This window comes from Lates calcarifer, unplaced genomic scaffold (genome assembly GCF_001640805.2).
Source record: "Lates calcarifer isolate ASB-BC8 unplaced genomic scaffold, TLL_Latcal_v3 _unitig_2475_quiver_2366, whole genome shotgun sequence".
Classification (NCBI taxonomy): Eukaryota; Metazoa; Chordata; class Actinopteri; family Centropomidae; genus Lates; species Lates calcarifer.
The window spans coordinates 1-18,209 of NW_026116244.1; the positions used below are offsets into that span (position 1 = coordinate 1).

The 18,209-nt window shown below is 50.5% G+C and overlaps 4 protein-coding genes across 4 annotated transcripts; 2 read left to right on the forward strand and 2 right to left on the reverse strand.

Moving 5' to 3' along the window:
* Positions 1-32: 32 nt before the first annotated feature.
* On the reverse strand, positions 33-2,112 carry LOC108892806 (asialoglycoprotein receptor 1-like; the record flags this gene model as incomplete). Its single annotated transcript, XM_018690531.2, is given in 9 exon segments — positions 33-258; positions 260-374; positions 448-557; positions 835-989; positions 1,087-1,179; positions 1,396-1,461; positions 1,600-1,698; positions 1,861-1,970; positions 2,090-2,112. Coding segments are annotated over 9 exon segments (891 nt in total), but the record flags the coding sequence as incomplete, so codon positions are not given.
* Positions 2,113-2,170: 58 nt separating this feature from the next.
* On the reverse strand, positions 2,171-5,097 carry LOC108892808 (cytochrome b5 domain-containing protein 1-like). Its single transcript, XM_018690534.2, is given in 6 exon segments — positions 2,171-2,186; positions 2,544-3,743; positions 3,841-3,980; positions 3,983-4,058; positions 4,153-4,229; positions 4,453-5,097. Coding segments are annotated over 5 exon segments (645 nt in total). The 5' UTR covers positions 4,574-5,097; the 3' UTR covers positions 2,171-2,186; positions 2,544-3,512.
* A 123-nt stretch (positions 5,098-5,220) lies between these two features.
* On the forward strand, positions 5,221-13,645 carry LOC108892807 (multifunctional procollagen lysine hydroxylase and glycosyltransferase LH3). Its single transcript, XM_018690532.2, has 18 exons — positions 5,221-5,458; positions 6,878-6,969; positions 7,173-7,309; positions 8,045-8,208; positions 8,445-8,557; positions 8,675-8,738; positions 8,836-8,933; positions 9,370-9,471; positions 9,552-9,683; positions 9,817-9,938; positions 10,159-10,263; positions 10,410-10,535; positions 10,721-10,862; positions 11,059-11,172; positions 11,259-11,435; positions 11,521-11,667; positions 11,844-11,969; positions 12,654-13,645. The coding sequence occupies exons 1-18, from the start codon at positions 5,374-5,376 to the stop codon at positions 12,807-12,809; spliced, it is 2,202 nt and encodes a 733-aa protein (XP_018546048.1). The 5' UTR covers positions 5,221-5,373; the 3' UTR covers positions 12,810-13,645.
* A 253-nt stretch (positions 13,646-13,898) lies between these two features.
* On the forward strand, positions 13,899-17,813 carry LOC108892805 (uncharacterized). The gene is made up of 5 exons (XM_018690530.2): positions 13,899-14,132; positions 15,596-15,937; positions 16,020-16,121; positions 16,839-17,162; positions 17,481-17,813. Exons 1-5 carry the CDS (start codon positions 14,096-14,098, stop codon positions 17,732-17,734), a joined length of 1,059 nt encoding a protein of 352 aa, XP_018546046.2. The 5' UTR covers positions 13,899-14,095; the 3' UTR covers positions 17,735-17,813.
* The last annotated feature ends 396 nt before the right edge of the window (positions 17,814-18,209 follow it).

Sequence of the window (18,209 nt, forward strand, 5' to 3'; positions counted from 1 at the left end):
GACTGTAACACTGTGTAGAAATGATGAGAACGTTTTTTGTTCATATCTGAAAAAGACATTTATTTTGAAATAAGATTGAGTTTACAATCAGGCGGCCATGTTTTCTTCTGCTGAATCTGAGGTGAGTTCAACATCACGTCACTTCCTGGTTGTCACCTGATGCAGTGATATGAGGTGAGCGTGTGTGGGCGGAGCCATGGCGGGGCTGCAGGTGCGTTCAGGGGCGCAGGCTGTGTTTCTGGCAGATGTAGCGCATCGGTTTGGAGCAGTGTGCGTCGTTGAGGCGTCCGCTCCTGTGCAGGTGAGCGCAGTCCTCGTCTCCGGGGCCGAGGCCGTGGCCGGTCCAGCTGTTGGGCTGACCGGGAACCCAGCGCCTGGACACACATTCAGACCTGGTTTAACAACAGCACTTTAAACCTCTGTTTTCTGTTGGGTCAGTAAACGCACCTGCGGTCGATGGTGTACGGATTCTGGTTCACCCACTCCCATCTCCCAGTCCTTCCATCACTGAGACCGACCCAGAATAATTCAGGAATCGTCTGATGGGTCACAAAGTCCTGGACAGACAGACAGACAGGAAACACTGCTATAGAGATTAAAGAGCTCAGTGACAGAACGTTTGATTAGTTTTTAAAACAACAGCGACTGTCAGAATATCAGGTTCCTGTGACAGTGAACTCAACATGTTCTGACGTCCTGCCCACGGAATAATCAATCCATAATCAAAGAGAATAACTGACAATAACAGACAGTCAGACAGACACACAGACAGACAGACACACAGACAGACAGACAGTCAGACAGACAGACAGTCAGACAGACAGGCTGTCTTACCCACTCCTTGTCATTGGTGAGAATGATCAGGTGAGACTGGTGACTCTCACACCAGTCTCTGGACTTGTTCCAGGACAGAGTGGAAGCACTGAAGAAATAACAACTGGAGCCAAACAGTTTCCAGTCCAGAGGACAACACCCGTCCTCCCTCGACCCTGAGAGACAGACAGGTACACAGACAGACAGACAGGTGAACAGGTGTGTGCAGACGTGCTGTGATGATGCTGTGATGATGTGGTTCAGTGGACGTACTGTTGTTGATGATGCGTTCAAGGGAGCATTTGAGCAAAGCGACGTTCTTGCTGAGAGAGTCCACAACCGACAGCTGCTTCAACGCCTCCGACACTACACACACACACACACACACACACAGTGAATACACTACACACACACACACACACAGTGAATACACTACACACACACACACACACACACACAGTGAATACACTACACACACAGCAGGGATCATACCAGCGTCTGTGACTGGCTCCTGCTGGCAGGTGAGTGTAGGTACACGTTAACAGGAAACCTTTATTGACAGCCTGCAGCAGAGACACTGACCTGTGTTCAGCTGGTCCTTGTTGTTGTCCACAGCAAACTGCAGCTGTTTCACTGCTTTAGCTGTTTCTGCAACAGGAAGTGCTCAGCATGTTAGCATGTTAGCATAGCATTACACCTCCACTGACTCTGCAGTGATTAACTTCCTCTGTGTGTGTGTGTGTGTGTGTGTGTGTGTGTGTGTGTGTGTGTGTGTGTGTGTGTTACCGTGAGCTTGCTGCAGTGAGGCGTTCAGGGACTGGATGATGTCACTCAGGTTGGAAACACTCTGCTCCGCTGACCACAGACGACTCGACGTGTTCGCATCTGATCACACACACACACACACACACACACACACACACACACACACACACACACAGAGAGACACAAACAGACGACTTTAACACAGTGTGTGACGGTTGTGTTTTATCACACTGTTTGTGTGTGTGTGTGTGTGTGTGTGTGTGTGTGTGTGTGTGTACTCACTGGTAGCTCCCAGTGCTATGATCAGAACCAGGACGACCACAGCGGTCAGAGCAGGAAACAGCCAACCGTCTGAACCTGGAGAGACCTGAGAGAGAGAGAGCGGGGGGGGTCTGACAGACAGACACACAGACAGGTAGACAGACAGACAGACAGACAGGTGGAGAGACAGTTCATCCCTTCATCACAGTCAGGAGAAATAAATCTGTTCCCAGCTCACACACAGACTGACCTTTGACCCAGAGGGCGCGGCCGTCATGATCCATGATGGAGACGTCCGTCTGTCTGTCTGTCTGTCTGTCTGTCTGTCCACCTGTCTGTCTGTCTGTCTGTGAGACGAACACAGCAGTCACAGTCACAGTCCATTAAATGAACTCAGTTCAACACTGATTCAACTTTAACTTCTCAGATTAGAAATGTTTCTCCTTTTACTTCAGGAACACGACGAACGCAGGATTGACAGTTTCAGTTCTTTTACTTCATCACTGCTCAACATCGTCTGATCCTAACTCAGGAGCTTTCAGCTGAACCTCACAGACAGACAGTCAGTGAATCAGTCGCTGATTAAAAACTCTGGATCCTTTCACAGGAAGTTTAAAATCATGCTCATGTTAGCAGCGTTAGCAGTGTTAGCAAAGAAGACTCCAACAGAGAGGTGGAGGCCAGCTGCTGCACTCTGACAGTACCTGAAGGAGAACGGTTTCCTCACGTGTTGAAGTCAGGAGCAGGTCTGGACCGGAGACTGGCCTTCTGTCAGAGTCCTCCACAAACAACAGACTCTGGTTTGTTCTGGTTTTCTTCTCCTCCTTCCTCCGCCCATCATCTAACACTCGTTATAAAACTGTCCAGTCATCAGAAACACTGGATGCAGTTGAATATTTCATAACGTTTCTGAGACGCTCAGCTCTCACTGATTCAGAGGAACTTCCCCTTTATTCTCACACACTGGTTTTCCGGAGGGAAACCGACCGTCAGTCCACACTTCCTCAAACCAGCCGCCTGCCCTGTGGGAACCTGACAACACAGAGACCCGACCTGCACCATCTCCACCTGTCCACACCCTCAGACCCTCAGACCCTCAGACCAGTCAGGACTCAGGACTGTGGTTCCAGTGAAAGCTGTGGACTGTCTGCAGGGACAACACTGTAAAACTCTGACATTAACATAGTTCCCAGCATGCACTGCACTCATCTGAAAACTCCCCAGAAATCCTTCCCTCCAACAGTAAAGACTTCCTGTTGTGTGTGATGCTCTTCACTCTGTGACTTCCTGCTTCATGATGTGTTTGAGTCACGTCGGCCATTTTGAAACACGGTGTTCCTGAGCTCACAGCACAAACAGGAAAAAGTGAACAATCACCACTTCAGTAAACGGCCAGGAGAAAACGATCATTCATCGTCTCATTGATCTCACGAAGCTCCAGGAGACACTGACACATGAAGGACTTTGAGTGTTGATTCGTTTGTGATGTGTTGGGTTTATGTTTCACACAACAGGTGATCAATGATCAGTGATCAATGATCAGTGATCAGTAAGAATCACAGTGAAACAGCAGAGGATGCCTCAAAGTCATTTATTGAACTGCTTATGACCCTCGTGTTGCTCTTTAAAGGCTCAGCGACCTCGGTGACCTCGTGGCCTGCTGATGTCAGAGGTCATGCCTCGGTGAGGTCGTCGTTGAAGTGGAGGAGGATGGCGGGGGTGAAGAGGTCTCTGTCGAGCCGCAGCTGCTCGAGCTGGTGGTCGTCGTCGGGGACGTGGTTCTCGCTGAGCGTCCTGCTCATGTCCAGGCTCGCTCCGCCGTGTTTCCAGGTGTAGCTGCGGGCGTGGGAGTTGTAGCGCAGGTAACGCTGCAGGATCTCAGCCAGAGTCTCCTCTGAACACACCTGAGGGCGACACAGCGACAGCCTTTAAACGCTGTTTTTCATTTGGAACCTTCAGTGGACTCAGTTACCCAGAGTGCACCTGGTGTGAACAGATCACCTGCAGGCGCTGCTCCTGCGACGTCAGCGTGTTGACGACTCGTATCCACCTGGTTTTCGCCGTCAGCAGCCCCACCTCGTAGCGCTGGTCCCTCCACCAGGGCTGACCGACGTCGCTGTCCCAGTCGGAGCGAGGGCAGGCGGGGGGACGTGCACGAAGCGCCCCCTGGGGGTGTAGTACCTCACACAGTTGGTGAGTGGGTCCACATACTTCAGGACCTGAGGACAGAGGACGGACACATGCAGGTTAGGTTTGGTCTGGATCCTCTGGTGGTCTCTGAGGATCTGAGTGAGATCCGGTTTCAGCTCTCACGTCTTTGGTTTGAGGGTCGAACCAGCAGCTGATGTCCTGTCCTGCACTCTCCATGATGGGCAGGAGCAGAGCGTCACCTGCAGAGAAACACCAGCCTCATGAAGCACAGGTCTGTCCGGGTCACTGATGCATTCAGGTGTCAGTGATGCATTCAGGTGTCAGTGATAAGTACTCAGGTAAAGTACGGTAACATGTATCTGAGTAAATATACTGCTATAAATGTAGTGGGGTAGCTTACAGGTACCTTAGGTTAACCAGAGTAACTGTACTTCGTTACTCTCCACCAGGTGTGTTCCTCACCTTTGTACCGGCTCATCAGCGGGGTCAGGTCGCACACTTTGCCCAGAAACGACACCCACAGATCGGCGACGGTGTTGTGAGCGGCCACCTCGGCGGGAGTGAAGTACCTGGGTCTGTCCATCACCCGCAGACCGACAACTCACCGACAACACACCGACAACACACCACTAACACACCGACAACACACCACTAACACACCGACCACACAGCGCTAAAAACAGGGTAAATAACTCGGGTGTAACCGGGTCCCTCAGCCCGGTCCGTCGCTGCGGTGTTGTCACGTTACTATAGCAACAGGGGCGAAGAGGCGGGGCCGCCTGCGCAGAAAAAACGCAGTAGTAAAGTAAATGTTTCGACATCAACGAACAGTTTTTCTGTCTCTGCGTTAAAGACCCGCAGGTTCGTTTTACTGTAACTTTCATATGATTCAATGAGGAAATGATTCAATGAACATCACAAACGTTTCTGTTCTGAAATACGATCTGCTTTACACCAGGGTGACTCTCTCTCTCTCTCTCTCTCTCTCTCTCTCTCTCTCTGGAATTTATCACACGTGGCAAAGATTCACTTTCTCCTTTTTTCACGAACTTTCTGTCGAGAAAAAAAATCACAGCCTACTAATTTCCATCTGTCCTCCTCTGATTGGCTGTTAGGGAGGCGCTGCGACGCTCTGATTGCTCAGTGTTCCTGTCGATCAAGTGTGTAGCGCCTCTGATTGGCCTACGCTCCAAAAAATAGGCGGGCTAACGTTTTTCAGCTCGTGTTGACATCCCTGTCCTCGGGATGTCTCGGATGCGAAGTATCGCGAGATTTGAGCGCCGTTAGAAGTTCGCAGTGGACCTGATGGAGTGAGGACGACAGAGGAGGAAGAAGAGGAAGAAAGTGTCTGAACAGAGCTGTTAACGTCTTCTCGTCGCCGCCATGTCTTCCTGTCGTCTTCTCTGCCTGCTGGCTCTCGCCTTCCTCCAGAGCTCCGTGTCGGCCGAACAGCGGAGGCTCTCTCCAGGTAAGGCCGCTCCGGAGGGTCCCCTGCCCGGCCAGGCGGACCACCATGTCCCGATGGAGCTGCCCGGCTCTGGTTCTCACAGCTAACTGCAGCTAATTACACTTTTATTCACATGTAGGGCTGATTAACGGTGAATTAACGGTGAATTAACGGTGAATTAACGGTAAATTAACGGTGAATTACGGTTCTAACTGCGAGTTTCTGAAGTTTTAACCGGTAGAAACAACACCGCACCTCCAACCCCCAGCTCCTGCAGCCCGCAGGCTGAAGAGCCCAAAACCAGGTTCATCTGGATTAATGAAGACCTGAAACTAACAGAGTCTCTGTGAATCACGGTTCATTTAAAGCTCAGTCCTGGTCCGTTGTGGTCTGAGGACTCGGTCCTCTGAGAACTTTCCAGACCTGAATCTCTGCCCACATCTCTGATCCTCACTCATGGATTCAGGGTTTCTGAGGATCTGAACGTCCTCAGACCAGACTCGGTGTTTTCTTTCCTGACCTGATGTTACCTCAGATAAACGGACTCCAGCGGTTCCTGTTCCTGAGGACAGCGTCTTATATCATCATCCTGACGGTTTTTACTGAGGCCAGCTGTGTTTGAACAGCTGAGTGTGTGTGTCTTTAAACAGTCTGTAGTGAAGTGAGAGATCAGGGTGAACAGACTGATGGTTTAAATGAGAGCAGGACACAGATCAGATCCTGGATCAGCTTCTGTTGGTTTGTGTTATAGCTGCAAACACAGATCAGAACCTGAACCTCTCTGGGTTTGGTTCTGTTGTTGTTTGATCCAGTAACCTGCAGGTGACCTGACGAAGAGCTTTTATTTTGGTAAACTGGAGAAACCCAGGGCATCCTTCAGACTGGGGGTGGTGATAAATCCCACGTCCCTCGAACACATCGCTCCTGTCATCCTCAGGGGATTTAAAGATTCTCTCACACAGACGAGACTCGAGCTTTAAACATGTTGGACTGAAGGAAACCTGCACAGAGCCAGGACAAGGAGGCTGTTGTCACGACACTCCCCCTCCTCCCCCTCCTCCCCTGTCCTCCCCCCGTCCTGCTCCTCACCTCTGTAACCTTCCAGAGGTATTTCAGAGGAATTTCACTCTCTCCAAATTCCTCGAAAGCCTGAAGGCAGGAAGAGGAGGAGGGGGAGGAGGAGGAGAAGGAGGAGGAGGAGGGGGGAGGGAAGTGAGGAGGGCTGGTTCCTCTCCTCCTCTCCATCAGCTCTCTCCTGGCTCTGCTGGTTTTTACCTGGTGAACACCTGAGTCCGACCTGCTCACCTGTGACTCACTGACTCAGGCTGAGAGGTGGAGCTGTTAGAACGAGCTCGTGAAACCGGTCAGGTGATCAGTGTCCGTCCATCCTGTCATTGATTTTCCATTGATTGGATAACTGATCACTGATCTCCTCACCAGAGAATCTCCTGGTGATCACCGCGGCAACGGAGGAGACGGACGGCTTCAAACGCTTCATGAGGACGACCCGAGAGTTCAACTACACCGTGAAGGTAACACACACACACACCACACACACAGATGCTGTGTTCAAGTCCACGGTAAACTTGGAAACTTCTGAGTGGGAACGCTCAGAAAACAATATGGCTGCCATCAGTAACATCTTCACTTTACAGAAATGAGTCAGTGCAGCTGCTTGTTGATCAGGACAGTTATCACTGACTGTGTGTGTGTGTGTGTGTGTGTGTGTGTGCAGGTGCTGGGTCTGGGGGAGGAGTGGAAGGGGGGGGACGTGGCTCGGACGGTGGGTGGAGGTCAGAAGGTGAGATGGTTGAAGAAGGAGCTGCTCAAACACTCTGAGAAGAAGGACATGGTCATCATGTTCGTGGACAGGTAACGACCACCTGTGTGTGTGTGTGTGTGTGTGTGTCTGTCTGTCTGTCTGTGTGTGTGTGTGTGTGTGTGTGTTGTGTATCTCTCTATCGTTGCCCTCCTCCTGTCCGACCACACCTCTCTCTCTGTCTCTTCATCTCTTTCTCTCTGTTGTGTCTTTGTTGTGTTTTCCTTTGTTCAGTGTGAAATCTGACTCACCTGTCCCACTTACACACACACACACACACACACACACACACCCACTCACACACACACACACCTGGACAGTGTTGGTAAGAGCAGCAGAGGAACTGTGACGTCTGTTCATATCAGCACAGACTGGTCTCAGTCAGGATTCAGTGGGAGTGAAAATATGAACTTGTTTCTGAGGCTGGGTCACATCAGACTCCCTGATGGTTCAGGTTCAGGTTCAGGTTCAGGGACTAAACTGAGTGGAGTTCTGTTCCAGACGTCAGGTCCTGTGGTTTAGGTGTGGACGTGAGACCCCCGTGTTTCCTGCTTCAGGTTCTAATGAACAGCTGTGGCTCCATCATGGCGGCTGCAGCGCATCCAGTTTCCTGCTGCAGCCTGTCATTACCCTGAGGTCTGACTGAGCACAGAGCCTCACTTACTGTGAGTTACTGTGGTGTGGTCCGACAGACAGGACGGCTGGTAATGTGTCAGGGACTCACTGTGAACCTGCAGCTGTGAACCTGCAGCTGTGAACCTGGTCTTCATCGTCTTCTGTCTCTGCAGTTACGACGTGATCTTTGCGTCGGGTCCTGAGGAGCTGCTGGCCAAGTTCTCCCGTCTGGGTCACAGAGTGGTTTTCTCAGCCGAGGGGTTCTGCTGGCCCGACCAGAGACTGGCCCCCAAATATCCCGTGGTGCACACTGGGAAACGCTACCTCAACTCAGGAGGTAAGAAACTAACAACGACCCCCTGACAACCCCCCGACCCCCTGACAACCCCCCGACCCCCTGACAACCCCCCGACCCTCTGACAACCCCCCGACCCTCTGACAACCCCCCCGACCCCCTGACAACCCCCAACCCTCTGACAACCCCCCCGACCCCCTGACAACCCCCCAACCCTCTGATAACCCCCCCGACCCCCTGCATCAGGCAGGAGCAGCACTGATTGTGTTTGTGTTCAGGGTTCATCGGCTTCGCTCCGGACCTCAGTGCCATGGTCCAGCAGTGGAAATACAAAGACAACGACGACGACCAGCTTTTCTACACCAAGATCTACCTGGACAAGACTCAGAGGGTAAACTGACCCCAGACCAGGACCCTGGGACACAGATGGTCCCTGTCCTGTTCAGTCTCATCCTGTGTGGCAGCGTTAGTGTTGCAGTCTCATGGTGTGTGTGTGTCGTCTCCTCAGACCAAGTTCAACATGACTCTGGACCATCGCTCCCGGATCTTCCAGAATCTCAACGGAGCCGTCGGTGAGACACCCCCACATCACTGTTGTGTGTTGCTGTGTTGCTGTGAGTTGCTGTGTGTTGCTGTGAGTTGCTTCATCTGAGTGTCTCTGTCCCTCAGATGAAGTGGTCCTGAAGTTTGAGAGGGCGAAGGTCAGAGCGAGGAACGTCGCCTACGACACGCTTCCTGTTGTCATCCACGGCAACGGACCGACCAAGGTAACGGACCAACCACAGCCTCCCACCGGCACCATGTGACGGTGGACGGTCAGCAGGACGCGGTGTTAGTGGAGCTGCTCTGTGGTCTGTTCTGACCCCACACAGAGAAACCTCTCCAGAATCCCTCTGTTCTGGTTCCTGATGAACACAGACGGAGCTGAGGTTGTTTCACAGCTTCAACCTTCAACCAGATCAGTGTGGTTTGGCTCAGTTTCTCACAGAGACTCTGCTCTCACACAGAGACAGAGACAGAGACAGAGAGAGAGACAGAGAGAGAGAGACAGAGACAGAGAGAGAGACAACTACATCCACAGTCCAGAGGAAACACACTGTACATACTGCACTGATTCTACTGACTCTGTCTCTCCCTCTGTCTCTCTCTCTGTCTCTCTCTCTGTCTGTCCCTCTGTCTGTCTCTGTCTCTCTGTCTCTGCAGCTGCAGCTGAACTACCTGGGTAACTACGTCCCCACAGCGTGGACCTATGAGGACGGCTGTGGGATCTGTGATGACGACCTGCTCTTCTTCAGTGACGTCCCTGTGAGTGTTGTCAGCTGATGCTGCTGTCGTGCTGTCAGCTGTTCACTTTTCTCACCAGGACGTTGGACGTGTGTTTTCAGGACGAGGACATGCCTCTGGTTTACATCGCCGTGTTCATCGAACACGCCACGCCCTTCATGGAGGAGTTCCTGGACCGACTGACGACGCTCAACTACCCCACAGCGAGGATCCGCCTCTTCATCCACAACAACGTACCACACACACTCACACAGAGACACACACACAGAGACACACACAGAGACACACACACAGAGACACACACCCCTCATGATTCCTCAGTCTGCTGGTTCTGTCCTGACGTGTTGGTTCTGGTTCCTGGTCCAGGTCGTGTACCACGAGCGTCACATCCAGAGGTTCTGGGAGCGGCACAGGTCTCTGTTCCCTGACGCCCTGCTGGTCGGACCAGAGGAGAACCTGCAGGAGGCCAAGGCCAGAACCATGGCAGTGTGAGTGTTCAGAGCCAGCTCAGAACCTGAACCAGGACAGACCTGGATTACTGCGATGGTCCAGCAGCTGCTGCTGTTGTAGAGTGTTTGTCCTACAGTCAGTGAAGGCAGCAGGTTCCAGGCCAAACATTCTGAGCAGTAAATGAGGCGGCGAATCATTCAGGTTATTTAAGGCTAAAGGTGTGTGTGTGTGTGTGTGTGTGTGTGTGTGTGTGCGCAGTGAGGCGTGTAAGAAGGATCCGGACTGTGATTACTACTTCAGCATCGACTCTGACGTGGCCCTGACGAACCCCGACACCCTGAGGATCCTGATCGAGGAGAACAAGTACGTGTCCTGCTGTACCACCTGGGTCTGAGCACAGTGTGTGTGTGTGTATGTGTGTGTGTGTGTGTGTGTGTGTGTCGTCAGAGCTGCACCGACTGTTCTCACACACTGACTTTTACCCCCCCCCCCCCCCCCCCCCCCCACAGGTCGGTCATTGCTCCCATGTTGTCCAAACACGGGAAGCTGTGGAGTAACTTCTGGGGAGCTCTGAGTCCTGAAGGATACTACTCCAGGTCTGAGGACTACATCGAGATCGTCCAGGGGAAGAGGATGTGAGCACACACACACTCACACTCTCACACTCTCACACACACACACACACACTCACACTCACACAGAGCACAGTTAGATCCCAGGTGTTTGTGGTGGATCTGGTTTCAACATGGATTCAGTCTGTTCATGTGACATGGTGTGTGTGTGTGTGTGTGTGTGTGTGTGTGTGTGTGTGTGTGTGCAGTGGGCTGTGGAATGTGCCGTACATCACTCAGACCTACCTGATCAAAGGCAGCGTGCTGCGGTCCAAACTGGCCCAGGTGAGCCTGTACGTGGACGAGGACATGGACCCTGACATGGTGTTCTGCAGGAGCATCAGAGACCAGGTAACACACTGCACACCTGCTGCACACCTGCCCACACTGCTCACCTCACACTGACACAGATCCACATCCAGATCCAGATCCACAGATCCATAGACCGATGGAACGGAGCCTCACAGGTGACCTTTGAGGAACCAGCACAGATAAATCCCAGAATCCTTTGCTCAGAGTGTGTGTGTGTGTGTGTGTGTGTCCGCAGGGCGTCTTCATGTTCGTGTCCAACCGTGACGAGTTCGGTCGTCTGGTGGCGTCGACCAACTTCAACACGTCCCGGCTGCACCCGGACATGTGGCAGATCTTCGACAACCCTGTGGTGAGACGAGCAGGCGTGAGCGCTGCGACCTGAGCAGGTGAGAGCGGAGCTGGAGGCTGACGCTGAGGGTGTGTGTGTGTTTACAGGACTGGAGGGAGAAGTACATCCATGAGAACTACTCCAGGATCTTTGAGGATGAGAAGAACCTGGTGGAGCAGCCGTGTCCGGACGTTTACTGGTTCCCTGCTTTCTCTGACAAGATGTGCGATCAGCTGGTGGAGACCATGGAGGACTACGGCCAGTGGTCAGGAGGAACCAACAAGGTACGGTGTCGACCCGCGTGACCGGCTGTGATTCCAACACAGACGCCTGACGTGTGTGTGTGTGTGTGTGTGTGTGTGTGTTCAGGACGAGCGTCTGGCCGGTGGCTACGAAAACGTCCCGACTGTGGACATCCACATGAACCAGATCGGCTTCGAGAAGGAGTGGCTCAAATTCCTCAAAGAGTACATCGTCCCTGTCACAGAGAAGCTCTACCCCGGATACTACCCCAAGGTACCTGAACCTAGCACCCAGATCCTTCAGTGCACACACACACACACACACACACACACACACACACACACACACTTCACACTCGACTGGGAAACATTTTGTTCTCTGACAATTCTGATTCTTTAAGATGAGAAAACTGAGCTGTAGTGTGTGTGTGTGTGTGTGTGTGTGTGCAGGCCCAGGCCATCATGAACTTCGTGGTGCGTTACCGTCCTGACGAGCAGCCGTCTCTGCGGCCGCATCACGACTCCTCCACCTTCACCATCAACATCGCCCTGAACAGGAAGAACGTGGACTACGAGGTAAGACTCTGACTCTGACTCTGACTGACTCTGACTGACTCTCACTCCGACTCTGACTCTGACTCTGACTCCGACTCAGACTCCCGACTCTGACTCTGACTGACTCTGACTCTGACTCTGACTCTGACTCTGACTCTGACTTTGACTCTGACTGACTCTCACTCCGACTCTGACTCTGACTTTGACTCTGACTGACTCTGACTCTGACTTTGACTCTGACTGACTCTGACTCTGACTCTGACTGACTCTGACTGACTCTGACTCTGACTCCGACTCCTGACTCTGACTGACTCTGACTGACTCTCACTCCGACTCTGACTCTGACTTTGACTCTGACTGACTCTGACTCTGACTCTGACTCCGACTCCGACTCCGACTCTGACTCTGACTTTGACTCTGACTGACTCTGACTGACTCTGACTCTGACTCTGACTGACTCCGACTCTGACTCTGACTCTGACTCTGACTGACTCCGACTCCGACTGACTCTGACTCCGACTCTGACTCTGACTGACTCTGACTCTGACTGACTCCGACTGACTCTGACTGACTCTGACTGACTCTGACTCCGACTCTGACTCTGACTGACTCTGACTGACTCTGACTCCGACTCCTGACTCTGACTCTGACGCCGCGAGCAGGCGCTCCAGCAGCAGTGAGCTCACCTGTCTCTACCTGTGTCAGGGCGGAGGCTGCCGGTTCCTGCGCTACAACTGTAAGGTGGAGTCTCCCAGGAAGGGCTGGTCCTTCATGCACCCGGGCCGGCTGACCCACTACCACGAGGGCCTGCCCACCACCAGAGGGACCAGATACATCATGGTGTCCTTCGTCGACCCCTGAACCCCCCCCCCCCGTCTCTGTGTGTGTGTGTGTGTGTGTGTGTGTGTGTGAACATCAGTCCACCTCATCATCACAGGTAAAAACAGACCGGATGGAGGAACAGACATGATGTCCTTGAATGCATCGTCTCAGAGTTAGTTTTGATCGGACGATCCGCCTCACCTGCGTTCACACCTTCACCTCACAGGTGCCCGGTGTAACAGGTGTGACTCTGACAGAGGATCCTGAACACATCGTTGTTGACCTTTCAGAGTAAAAGCCTCTTTATTCAGCCTTTACTTTCCTTCAGAAGTTCCTGAGATTTCAGAGTAAGAGTCTGTTGTAGAGGTGAAGTGAAGTGGTCGCCGCGCTGCCTTATTCTCTAACACTCCCTGAATCTATGCAGAACACACTCCATGACTGTGTGTGTGTGTGTGTGTGTGTGTGTGTGAGAGAGCTCTCCTCTCTCTCTTCCTGAGGCATCCAGCAGCGTTGCAGTACATGATGGGAGTAGTGACGGGTCATGTGACAGCTCAGGTTGAGGGTTCCACAGGTGAAGCTCCACTGTAACATACTGAACTGATACAAACACTAAAGGCCTTTTATATCTCCACTGTGTCGTCTTTGAATTCCTTTGGTTGGTGTCTGTAGATTTTCTGTGTCCGTCATGTAGCGGAGTGTTTTCCATGGTGGGGGGGGGGCGTCGTCTGGTTGTGAGTCTGTCTCAGGGACGAGGTCTCCACCTGACGCTGCCTGGACTCTCTCCTCACCAGGAATCAGCTGTCTCTGGCTTTGTACAAACTGCATTAAATTATTTGTTAATGACTGAGTGAATAAAGTTTGGAGATTTGAATAAAGCGGCTGTGTGTGTGTCTTATTGTGTGTGTGACGTCTGATGGCAGTGATGTGACTGAATGTTTGCACAGGGGAAGGTCTCCTGTTGTTCCACGCTGAGTCCTGAGGGGGGGCGCTGCAGCTTCACTTCCTGTCTGCTGTCAGTCCAGTTGATTGACAGCTCTGTCACAGGGACGAACAGAGGAGAGAAACTAAATGTGAAGTGTTGACAAGCTGAAAGCTGACTGCAGGTTAACACTGAATAAAACATCATTCATGTCTGATCTGATCTGATGTTAATCTCACGGTTCAGATTCAGTCAGTTTGAAACTGGACCAACAGGTCTGAGGAAGGAGGAAACTGAAGCTCCTCCTCTTTCCTCTGAACTGAAGTCCTGAAGGAGGTTTTGAAGCCTTAGTCAGTTCAGTAAGAAGCTGATTGAAGGGGACTTTGTTGGAGTTTTTTCCAGGAAGATGAAGATGTTGGTGGTGTTTGTGATCCTCCTGCACGGTAAGAAAACCTTGGTCCCTCTGATCTGACTGATCCAACACTGCAGCAGCTCTTTAGTCTTTCTGCTTTAACCTTCATTTCATCCTCTGGAACTGATCCATGACGATGTTTTCTAGAAATAAACGGTTGTTTCTGAAGCTCACAGGGACAGATACGCTAGTTATTCATCAAATATCTGTCTCACTGTGGAAAACCTGCACAGCTGTTCAGTGTTTTTCATTTAAAAAGTTGGAGTGTTTCCCTCGATATGTCAGTTTGTTCTGTAAACCTGTTCACACTGTTTACTGAGCCAAAGATATTGTATGTTGTTCTGAACATAGAGATTTAAATCTGAGACATTAAAATTAAATCTGAATAATATATAAAAGTATGGAAACGTTACCCATGATAAACCTGCTGCAGCCACACTCTCAGAGAGAAAACTGTATTTATTTCTGTTTTATTGAGAATCACAGAGGATAAACAACAGGAGCCACCGTGTTACCAGGAGAGAGAAAAGGATAAAAACATGACCTGATCCAAACTGTTTTCACAGCTTCACATGTAAAAACCACAGGAGATAACTGATCTGAGGTCTCTAGAATAAAAACACACCACGTCATGATGTCAGAGAAGCCTTCAGCCAATCAGGACAAAGTTCTGTCATCACAGAGCAACTGCTGAAAGCTTATCACTAAACTGCAGGCGCAAGGTTTTAATGTCACGTGACACAAGTCAATGCTGTAAAGTAGGTAAACAGAGTGAGATTATAGAGCAGTGTCAGGTGGGAGTAAAATAACATGAGAACCAGGCGTCTGATGTGCCATAGTGTTTATTATACAGTGAATAAAGTTAATTATACTTCACTGTTATAAAGCTATAAGGTTAATTCAGTTAGTTCTGTGGCTGTATCCATGTGAAAAGTGGCTCTGACACCAGACTAAAACCTGATCAAGTTAAACCACAAATTATTTCCACGTCCTTTAAAGCGGGGGCCACATAATATTTTCTTTTTTCTTAAAAGTCGCAAAATAAAGCAAACACTACTGCAAATGATCATTTCAATCAAGAGAAAGTTCATAATGTACAGGAGGAATATTCCTTTCTGGTGGAGGGCCTGTCAGGAGCCCCTGTCTGTGACTCTGGACAGGAACCGCTTTGATCCAGATCATGTTTAAGGATGTACAGACAGGAAGACATGAACACTCACACTGTCCAAGAGACCGGGCAGAACTCACAGACAGAAGAAGCTGGAAGCTAAAATACAAAGACGTGTAGAATCAGAAAACCAGTGAAAAGTGAACAGTGAGAGGAAGAAGAGTCAGTGGTGTTAAACTGTGCTGATGTGGATTCAGAGCAGCCTGATCAGCTGCCAGCGTCCAAACAGGACCAGACTGAATTCTGGGTCAGCTGAGGATGAAGGAGTAATGAGACATGAAATGAGGCTGCTGAGATGGACCCTCTCTGTCTGTGTGTCCTCACAGTGTCCCAGCATGCCTCAGCTGTGGAGGTGGTGGAGGGGGACCACTTTGTCCTGCTGCCCTGTGAGTTTCCCACCTTTGAACTGATGGAGCCCACAGTGGAGTGGAGCCGCTCCGACCTCAGTCCTTCAACCGTCCACCAGCGTCAGCTGGAAGGTGATGAACTGACAGAGCAGAACCAGCGTTACAGCGGCCGAACGTCCATGAAGACTGACGCTCTGGACACTGGAGACCTCAGCCTCAATCTGACAAACCTCCAGCTCTCTGACAGCGCCACCTACACCTGCTCCGTCAGAGAGTTTGGACGACAGTGGGGACGGTCAGAGGTACAGCTGCAGGTCAAAGGTCAGCAACAAACCACACCTACACCTCCTGTAGATACAGGTCAGAGGTCAGAGGTCATGTTGTTCTTTATGTTTTTCCACAGAACGATTTCCATCCTGGGCCATAGTTCTCCTGGGTCTCCTGGTTGTTGCTCTTATTGTTGCTGTGGGTCTTCTGGTACATTTCCGACACTATTTCATGTCAGGTATGTCTCTACTCCTACATTACCCATGATGCTGATGGTGAAGATGTTTCCTCTTGTGGCTCGTTGACTGTGGAGGCAGACTCTTGTTCCAGAAGCTAAAAGAGTTGAGAGTTAAAAACAGCTGATACAGAGAGCTGAAGAGAAACTTGAGGTTTTGTTCCCAGACGTCAGAAAAGCTCATTCAGACTCATTGATGAGGAAGAATCAGCTCTACAACATGACTTTACTCAGCAGTTTGTCATGTGTTTCACTGCATTTATCTGGACACAGATGGAACATTGTGAACCATGTTCTTCTTCTGTGGTGGTAAACAGCAGCCAACATGACACCATGTGCTGACACTAAATGTTGCAGCCTGACAGTCATGGTGCAGCAGCTTCAGTAAAGGTTCCTCTTGACTTGTGCTCAGTCGTCTGGTCGACTTCTGCTGAGAAACATTAGAACAAACTTCAGATTGTTGAGAACAGAAACATTAGATCTTCATTGATTCTGTGCTGATGTGTGTGAGACATGGCTGAGTAAAGAACAGACGTCAGGTGAGCTCAGGTCACCTGGTTGTTCCAGGTCCTCAAACCAACTGTTGGAGCTTCTTGTGTCTGAATACTGAGTGTTCTCCACCACATGAGACACAGAAGGATGAGACAGTGAGGTCCTGTTAGCATCCAGTGCTGCTGCTGCTGTCTGTACAGCTGATGATGTGCTTTGTTGTCCTCTCAGTCCTAAAGGTGGACGTGGATTCAGGAGTGGAGTCTGTCCAGCTGCCCTGCAAAACCATAGTTCACCTGTTTAAAGACGTCAGAGTGGAGTGGACGAACAGTTACAGTAAAGTCCATGTGTATGAGAACGGCTCTGACCGACCTCAAGAACAGGACCCATATTACAGAGGCCGAACAGAGATGAAAAAAGACCTGCTGAGAACTGGAGACCTCAGTCTGACCCTGAAAAAACCCACAGATGGAGACACAGACACCTACACCTGCACCGTCTACAGCAGGGAGGGAAACATCCTGATGAAGAAACAAGTGGAGCTAAAGGTCAAAGGTCAGAGCTGTTGAGTGAGGTTGAACACATGTTTGAAACAGCAGTTTTAGATCCATACATGTAAATGTCACAAAGAAAAGAAACATACAGATTTTAGTGTGAAGCAGCACATAGAAAAAATTCACATCATCAACACTCTGATCATCTCCAACAGCTTGAAGACCTGGTTTTAGTTTCTAGATTTCTGTCCCCTGTTACCTTCTGCTCTGATCTGGTTCTGTCCTTCAGCTTTCTCTACAACTTTGTCCTCCTTCAATAAAGTGAGGACAAACTGCTGCTGCTGTCTGTACAGCTGATGATGTGCTTTGTTGTCCTCAGACTGTCACGTGGAGGTGGATTCAGGGGTGGAGTCTGTCCAGCTGCCCTTCAAAACCACAGGTGACCTGCCTCAAGACGTCAGAGTGGAGTGGAGGACCAGTTACACTAACAGGAAGGTCCATGTGTATCAGAACGGCTCTGACCGACCTGAGGAACAGGAAGATGATTACAGAGACCGAACAGAGATGAATGAAGACCTGCTGAGAACTGGAGACCTCAGTCTGACCCTGAAACACCCACAGACAGAGACATAGGAAGATACAGCTGTGAAGTCTACAACAAGGAGATCAGGAGAAGGAAAACAGTGGTGATTAAAATCCAAGGTCAGAATTATCTGTTTGTCTCTGGTTGTCTCTGAGGCCTGTACCATGAAGGGAATTTAACCTCCTCTGGTTTAACTCTGGGTGATCAAGGGAAGTCAAGGTTGACAAACCCTGGTTCCCTAAACTGGTGTTAAACAGTACAACAGTGGTTAAGTTGTCAGCAGTGCAGACAGAGAGTTGTGGCATTTTGACTCGTTCTCAGATGAAGAACTCAAGTTAATTCAGTTATGAGTTGAGTTATTTAAAGAGACTCTAACAGCAAAATATGACAAAACCATGGAGACTGGAGTGTTCACAGCAAACAGAAAAAAGATGGAACTTATAAAAACCGGAGGAGGTCACCTCCTGATACATTTTTACAGACAGAGCCATTGGCCATAGCAAATTACAAAAGAACACCAACGTA